This window comes from Erigeron canadensis, chromosome 3, assembly GCF_010389155.1.
Source record: "Erigeron canadensis isolate Cc75 chromosome 3, C_canadensis_v1, whole genome shotgun sequence".
In the NCBI taxonomy this organism is placed as follows: domain Eukaryota; kingdom Viridiplantae; phylum Streptophyta; class Magnoliopsida; order Asterales; family Asteraceae; genus Erigeron; species Erigeron canadensis.
In genome coordinates, this window is record NC_057763.1 from 8693429 (window position 1) to 8702981 (window position 9553).

The window sequence follows — 9553 nt, forward strand, 5'->3', positions numbered from 1 at the left end:
TCCACACCAATATGATTAAAATACTAGTTTTAAGACATTGGCAGCTTAAAGCGGAATTCACCTTTTAAAATAAATAAAATAAAATAAATAAAAATTAATAACTAAACATTAGGTACCATTTAAGTAATTAAGAAACATTAGGTATGAAACCAGCAATATCGTGCAAACGTTAGGTAACATTTTAGTAATTAAGAAACACGATATTACATCTTTACCCCTCACGTGCAAGTCACGTGGAGGGGTTTTTAACGGCCACGTGACGGCGTTAGACTTCAGTATGGTCCGAGTGGAGATTTGCATATGTTAGGTATGATCAGCGTAATTTGGAAAGAAAATGTATGAAACCGGTAATATGGTGCAAACGTTAGGTATCATTTCAGTAATTATTTTTAAGAAATCTTCCGAAGAACTCATTCTTTTCATTTTAAAAGTTGTAAATAAACTTTTTGATCTTTTATCTTTAATTTTAACTATAAATACTTTTATTTATATTATTATATGACACTTGATATATATATGACACTTAAGAATGGTAATATAAGGCTGTTAGGTTGTTAGATACCTAAGTTTAGGTGTGGAACAATTATATATTGTTTTTTTAATACATAAATATCATGGGGGCCTAAACATTTATTAATTAATAAAAAAATATTAAAAAATTTATATCTGATGGGTTCCACACCTAAGCTTAGGTGCCAGACAGTCTTGGAACTCAATTTTTTGTAAGAACTTTGAGAACTCTGAAATTATGTATTAGATCATATGTTTATTTAGTTCATTCACATGTGAAACGTTATAAAAATATATGTTGCAGAAGAAAGTTTATTTCAAAACTTTATATATAGCCATTTGTCACATGTGAACGAAAACGTCAACATATTTATTCACAGGTTCACAAAAGCTATTTTAAAAAAGTTTTTTCTACAACATACTACTTTTTTCTATCATTTCAAATGTGAATTAACAAAAAAAAATTATGATCAAATACATAATTTCAGAGTTCTCATGGTTTTAACAAAAAAATGGTTGTCCAAATAAGAAAAGTCTATACAGGGGAAAATGAAGGTGGTGTCCAAAAAATGTGTTTGTGTTTTTTTTGTGTAATCCAAAAACACATTGTGTTAAGTTTTAAATCACAATGTGCTTTTTATAAAGAGTGAAAATCAAAAAATTGTTCAAACACATTGTGATATGAACTTAACACAATGTGTTTTCTAAAAAATAAAAATAAAAACACATTGTGTTAAATTCAGATTACAGTGTGTGTTGACCAGTTTTCTAGTTTTCACGAAAAATTTAGTATATATATATACTAGTCTTAATACCTGTACGTTGTACGGTAGATATATATATATATATTGTATTATAAAGAAATTTAAATATGCCTTATATATGATTCGTGAGTATAAAATATATAGTGGGTAAAGTAAACACATGATCGAAGCTAAGTTATAATAAACAGTAATGAGTAATGATAAATATAATATATGTTTAGTTAAAGTTTGGATATACCTTAAATTTTTACAATCAAATCAAAATCGGAACTTGTAAGCATAGTGGATAACGACAAATAGCCTTGCGATTTCAGATCATAAATTCAAAATTATGAAGTCTTCATGTTAATGACAATTTTTTTATTAAGAAAACGATCAATCAAATAAGGTTATAAATGTGTTTTGTATTTATAAGCCAAAAGTTAGATCTAATAAAGAAATTGAATCTATATACTATTGAAAAAGCTAACTTAATAAAATGAATAAATAAAAAGGACATATGTCGATCAAGGATTACGCCACGTGTTGTTTCAAGAATATATATACTAGCTAATCAACCCGGATTCAATCCGGGCCGTTGCAAATATGTTTCGTTACAAATACAAAATATAAATTGTAATAAGACGCAAACTTTGATCTTAACGTACATTACCAAACATTGAATTTAATAATAAACAAAAGATCATAACTATAAATTTGTAATTAATAAAAAGGAATTGTTTTAAGTGTTGATATTAATAAGGCTGAAACTTTAAAGTTGTGGAATAATATTAACATCATAATCAGTAGATAATAATTATAATATAACCTGCAACCTATAAAAGCAAAACACGATTTACGTATCTATAACCATAAAGTCGAAACATCAAGGGAGCTAAACCTATATCGTTATGTATTTTAACTTCAAAATAAATTTTTACGGAGATAGATATAGAAGATATCATTAATTTAAATTTATAAATATTTAATCAAGACTTAAATCATTATTGTAAATTTGTAATTAATAAAAATTGTCGCCAAGAGAGCTAAACTTATGTAGTTATGTATTTTACCTCCAAAATAAATTTTTACTTGAAGGTAGATATAGAAAATATCATTAATTTAAATTTATAAATATTTTATCAAGACTTAAATGAAAATTTTAAACTATGATAGACCAAAGACAATATATGCTAAATTAGAATAAATATATTTTTGTAACATGACATCATCTTTAATTATAAAAATTATAGGAAAAAGTTATAGAATGACACATCATATTTTTTCTTCTAGAAACAATTCTTCTTTATTAATAATAGATATATATCTATACTAGGTATTTTACCCGCACGATGTGCGGAAAGTAAATAACTTGCTTAATACATACATAAAGAAGGTTTTTCGGGGAAAAAATATACGCATATATGGGTTCCCAATAACTGTTTAACGCATTAGTAAATCATTCAATAAGTTTATTATCAAAAAATTAATATGATATAGTTCATGGTCTATCCCCGGATCAATACTATTTTGGGTTATTAAATTCTATCAACAATATTTACGTAGATTAAAAATGAAACATATCGCTCATAAAAACATTTACAATATCATCAATTATCAATATTATTTTGATTTAATTTACATTACATTCCAACATCCATATTTACATTTGATTACAGTGAAACCTCTATAAATTAATGATGTTAGGACTGAGATATCTTATTAATTTATCGAGTGTTGATTTTTACTAATTTCTTAAGTTGGATCTGGTAAATTATTAATTTTTTAAGTTGGATCTGGTAAATTATTAATTTTATCGAGGTATTAATTTATAAAGTATTAATTTATAGAGGCTTGATTGTACCTTAATGATAAGCTTAAAAAAAAATATAAGCTTGCACAACAATTTATGTTCATGGCTTTTCTTGTCATTTTAATGATAATGAGCACTGTAAATTTAGTAAATCACTTAAGTTTCTTGTCAATATTTAAGGATAGCTTTGAATGAGGAGAATAACTAAAATGGCTAGGATAACTACCGTTTTAATATTTATATATATAGAGACTTTTTACCCAATTTAAAACGATCATTTAACAAAATATATATACTTATTGGTATACGGCAGAAGAATAACCTTTTAAATTAAAGACCAATTGAAAAATACTTCATGATTATGATAACAACGAAGAAAACTGTGAAACATAATATATGTATAGATAGATTATTATAAAAGACTATGTAATTTGAGGTGTACTTGTTGAACGTAATATATATAGTTTGATTGTGAAGTGTATGGGGGAAGGGAATATGAGGCTGTTAGGCACCCAAGTTGGGTGAAAAACCCCTCACATACCTTTTTTTAAAAGGTAAAAATCATGGGGGGCCATGTATTTATTTAAAATATTAAAATATTAGTATGTGAGGGGTTTTTCACCCAAGTTAGGTGCATAACAGCCTCATACTAAATAGAAAAAGAAAAAAAAAGGAAAGAAAATGTAGCAAAATATCGTGGATTATGAGTCATGAATTATGAAGTGTTTATAGTTAAAAAAAAAGTTAAAAAATGTCATGCAATGTTAGTCGTGACTTTTTTTATATTTGTTTGATTCATATAAATATATATTATATATATATGCTTTTTCTATATGCCATATTTAAAATATATGTATAATTATATTACGAGCATGGTATCCGCGTAATGCGGCGACGGTATAGTGGGGTTGGTGCGCATGGTTATGACATTGACAATTAGTGTCGAGTGGTGTAAGTTGATGTTAAGATAATAGAACTATTTTATAAGATAAAGACTTAGAATGTAAATTAGCAAAAGAAGGGTTTAAGATGTAAATTAATTAATTAAGGGCAAATTTGGTAATTTATAAAAATCCTTTCATGGTGGGGTGTTTATTAAGGACATTTTGATAATTTCGCATGTGACATTTTGGTAACACTTTCCATTTTGATGGAGGTGTATAATCTTTAATAAGGAGTTTAGATTTAATGAAAATCTATTAGTGTGGAAAAAATATGGAGATGCCACCTAGGATAAATCCTATATGACATATTTAAAGATAATTTTAATTTGAGGTGGATGACTTTAAAAAACCAAAATAACTATTATTTTATTATGTATATAGATATAGATATAGATATAGATATACATACAGATATAGATAATATTATAGATAGATAGATATAGATATAGATATATATGTAATTATGTTTTAAATAATGATAATTTTTATCTTATTATTTAACACAAACAAAATTATCCATGCTCAAAATTAAAAAAGGAAAAAATAAATAATTAATTTAAGACACTTGAGAGATAATATTAGTTTTTAAAGAACACTTGATTATACTTGCTATATATATAAACAAGGCTGATGGGCCTAGAGATATACGAGTATATATATACAGAGAGAGAGAGACAGGTAGGGAGAGGAAGAGTGAATAGAAGGTTTAGAAGTATAAAACAAGGAAAGAAATATGTATAATGATGATGATAAGCAAAGTGGGTGGTGTCACCCTTTGTTAAAAGGTGATTTAGAAGATGAAGATTACTTCAAAAATGGAAACTTTTGTTCATCAGAAATGGAGACTTTGTGCAGCATGTGTGAGGTTATCTTGCAACCACTCCCTTTCAATTCACTTGATCATCATCAAAACAAGAAACTTCAACAATCTATTCATTCTTTCTCTACTGCCTCTGCTTCTCAGTTCCCTATTCCAAATAAGGTGACACTAGCTACTTACATATTAACTTTCAATTACATCACATATTCAATTTTCACCTTTTTTTAATTTTATATGTTGTATGTATTTTCCCTGATTGTACTTTGGTAACTGTAATTTTTTTAGTTTTACAATACTATATAAGAAACCTTGAAAAAGAAGTTACATAAATCAAGTCAAATATTGTGATACGCACAGGTGGCTCATCTTTTGGTAAAAAGGGGATTTTTTGAAGCAGTGATGGTGGTGAAATTGGTTGTAAAACTACTTTCTACAAGGCTTGGTACACTTTTTCTTGGTGGTTCTCTTTGCTTGTCTCATAAGTGGCCATACATAAACAAATTCTCAGAGATTACTTTAGAAAAGAGGGAGAAGATTGTGCAAAAATGGTTACAACAGAGCGTCTTAACTCCGATCAGACTCGGATTTGTGTTCATCAAGACTCTTTGTGCTTTGGTCTTCTTTTCTCAGGTGATTAATTTCTCTTAATTTTTATTCGTATTTATTTATATATAGATATTTTTGTGGCTTCTTTTATCTTTCTTTCTTTCTTTCTTTTTGGTGGTGGGGGTTGGTTTGGGTTATGTCTTATCACAAGTATGACTTTCATCGTCAATTTGTCAAACATTAATCCTTATTAATGAAGCATGGGTTGTTCTATATTAACTAAGTATGACAAAATATTTATGATTTATGTCCTGTAAAGTACTTTAAAATCTCAGTAATTGATGTATCCGGTTATATGTGACAACTATAAGCCGTTGATTGGTTGGGTACATCTAATAACAAGGATTTCAAAATTCATTACATGATATAAACATTTTATGAGATATTTACATAACATAGACATTTGATCATAGTCATTTACATTAATAGGTAATAATCTCTTTAACTAATACAAGTGGCTTAACTATAGAAAACAAACAATGTTGAACTTTAGCCATCATATATATTTGCATCTTTACAAAGTAGCTGATGTAACACGAGTGACTTCTCAATATATGTATACACTAGTTAACTACCTAGGCCACCAAAGATAGCAAAGGAAATTTTATAGGTGATTTGAAAATGCAGATATAGACTTTAACAGATTTAAACAACTCTTTATTTTCAACTCAGTTTGGTTATTGATACATTCTAACAGGTTAATGAAAAATCTAAGAATCCTTCATGGGAAGCCATTGGTTACCAAGTAGACATTACAGAAGAACGCCCCAGAGACAAAAAGGAGCGACCTTTACAAAAAGGGATGGTGGAAACCATGAATGAAACCGATGATACACTTCTAGATTCTCTCATTAAAAAGGGCCTAGATGTCACAGATAAACTCAAAGAAAACATTTGCAAAATAAAATGTGACGTGGTAATAATTGGCTCGGGTTGTGGTGGTGGTGTAGCAGCTGCAGTACTGGCTAAATCAGGCAAGAAAGTGGTGGTTCTTGAAAAGGGAAACTATTTTAGCCAAACCGATTACTCAAAACTAGAAGGACCATCTCAAGATCAACTTTATGAATCAGGAGGAATACTTCCTACACTAGATGGGAAAGTTATGATCCAAGCTGGTGCCACCGTTGGAGGTGGATCAGCTGTAAACTGGTCGGCTTGTATTAAGACACCTCAATCAGTACGAAAAGAATGGGCAGAAGACCACAATATTAAGCTATACAACACTGATAAGTACACTTCGGCAATGAATAAAGTGTGTGAAAGAATCGGTGTGACTCAAAAATGTGCAAAAGAAGGATTCCAAAATCAAGTACTACGTAATGGGTGTGAAAATCTTGGTCTAGAAGTCGAGTTCGTCCCCCAAAACACATCAGAAAATCATTACTGTGGTTCCTGTTGTTTTGGCTGCAGATCGGGTGACAAAAAGGGAACTGATTCCACTTGGTTGGTTGATGCAGTTGATCACGGAGCTGTTATCATAACTGGATGTAAAGCGGAGAAATTTCTGTTAGTAAAGAATCAAAACGGAAAACGAAGAGATCAGAAATGTTTAGGAGTAGTGTCACAAGTTCTAAACCCAAAAATCTCAAGAAAATTGTACATTGAAGCAAAAGTCACCATTTCCGCTTGTGGCTCTCTTTTGACACCACCATTGATGATATCTAGTGGCCTAAAAAACCCAAATATCGGAAAGAATCTTCATCTTCATCCGGTGTTAATGGCATGGGGGTACTTTCCAGAGAATGAGTCAGATTTCAAAGGTAAAAACCTTGAAGGGGCAATTCTAACATCTGTTCATAAATCAGTGTCAGGTCAGTTTGATGAGAAGTTAAACTATATCTTGGAAGTCCCTGCTCTCGCACCAGGAAACTTTGCCGCATTATGTCCATGGGAATCTGGTAAAGATTTCAAGCAGAGAATGATGAAGTACTCTAGAACTGCTCATGTGTTTTCATTGGTTAAAGATTATGGTTCGGGTGAAGTGAAAACGGCAGGGCGGATAAACTATACTTTTCACAAATCAGATATTGAAAACATGAAAGTGGGGCTAAAACAAGCACTTAGAGTTTTGATTGCAGCTGGAGCGGTTGAAGTTGGTACTCATAGGAGTGATGGGCAGAGATTTAAATGTAAAGGGGTTAGCAAAAAAGAGATTGATGAATTCTTGGAGAAAGTTGATGCCAAAGAGGGGCCAATGGCGATGGTTAAGGATTGGAATATTTACTGCTCAGCTCATCAAATGGGTAGTTGCAGAATGGGCAAAACTGAAAAGGAAGGTGCAGTTGACGAGAATGGTGAGAGCTGGGAAGCCGAGGGACTATACGTTTGTGATGCTAGTATTTTACCAACAGCTGTTGGTGTGAATCCTATGATTACTATCCAATCGACAGCTTATTGCCTTGCAGGAAAAATTGCGGATAGCTTTAGATGAGATTCTTTTGTATGAATATATAGTGAACTAGCTTGGAAGTCTCTTATGTTTTTGGTGAATTCAATTGAGGTTTATTTGTGAATAAACAAGCACTTAAGTAGTAGATAAAAGTGCCTTATTGATGCAATGTTTGTATAAATTACTAGATTATATTAATATACTTGTCCAAAATGTAGTATGAAAACAAACACTATGACACTTGCATCTATTCTATGGAATTGTCAATTTTTTTTAGCTATATACAAAAATCCTACAACTTATATTAACTTGAATATCATTGAGTGGACATATATATATGTATGATAAGTGATGATTTCTTACTATTTTAAATGGTCTAATAATGATAATAAGTTTTATTCATTTTCTATAAGAATAGGCCTACTTTGATATGTATTCTGTGTATTTTAGGTTTTGACGAAAACGGTGTAAAAACATGAAGAAAGGTGATAAAAGTGTCTAAAATTAGTAAAGGCTGTAAATTTATGGTTCTGACCGTAATTTTATGGTAGTAAATTTTGGAGCCGTAAATTTATGCTCAGAAAAATGTAATTGGCAGTAATTTTATGCCCCGGGACGTAAAATTATGGTCAGTGCAAATTTTGGACGATTTTCATCCAAAGAAGGAAAAAAGCCAGACGCGAATATTCGCGTAAATTTTGAGTTTTAGCTCAGTTTGAAGCTCAAATGTAAATACTTAATAGGGCTATGTAATGTCGAATGTCTACAGTTTTACACATCTTTTTTTCTCATATACATCATTCAATCATCATTCCTTCCATCGTTCGTTCGATCATGCAACAAGGATTTTCTTCATCAACAATTAAGAAGATGCCAATGGAGATTTCCGGCTAAGTTCTTGTTATCTCTCCGGATGAACAATTGTTGGTTATTTCATTTGATAGACTTTCTTTTCAATCGTTTAAAAAGTAATCTTTGAAGATTGTGATTCATATGATTGATTGAGTATTTATTTAACATGCATTATGTTGATTTGGATTTTTATAAGACAATCTATTATGAGTTAACAATATGTATGGAATCCATTTAGTTTAAGGATTAAGACAGGTCGTTTGATTAACATAGGTTGTGCCTAAAATTATTCATTTCACTTATTACAAATTATGTCTATGTGATTTGGGATAAATACTCAGAAATGTTTATTAGATGATTTAATTGAACTATTGGAAATGGGAAGGGATGCTTTTCCCATTATTGTTTATAATCTTTAATTACTTCCCATTTGTTAATTTGCATTGGCATTTAGTTAATCTTTGTTTAGCTACTTCAAGTTAGATTAAAAATTATTTACATAAACCAATCAAAATCGTTACAACTTGGTTATAACTTAACCACCTATACTCCTCGTGGATACGATATCCGCTTGCCCTATCTAACATAAGGCATAGTAGGTTTATTTATGATCGGTACTTTGACGTCGATCAATGTACTAAATTAGTAATGATGCTCTGAATTAAAGAATTAGATAGTGTTTGTTTAATTAGTCTATTAATTAAATAGACGTAACTTAATCAAAAATATGTATAAATCTTTATAAAACATATTGAAATTTCTATTTTAGGAAATTCAACATTTTTTTATACCCAAAATACCCCTATTTCTTAATCATAATTTCTATATACACCTAATCTATACTTTTATAATATTTAATAAAAAAACAACTCTCTC

At 29.8% G+C, this 9553-nt stretch overlaps 1 protein-coding gene across 1 annotated transcript; it reads left to right on the forward strand.

The window, feature by feature from the left end:
- Positions 1–4547: 4547 nt before the first annotated feature.
- On the forward strand, positions 4548–8078 carry LOC122593314 (long-chain-alcohol oxidase FAO1-like). The gene is made up of 3 exons (XM_043765707.1): positions 4548–4992; positions 5188–5460; positions 6134–8078. Exons 1-3 carry the CDS (start codon positions 4744–4746, stop codon positions 7865–7867), a joined length of 2256 nt encoding a protein of 751 aa, XP_043621642.1. The 5' UTR covers positions 4548–4743; the 3' UTR covers positions 7868–8078.
- Positions 8079–9553: the final 1475 nt, after the last annotated feature.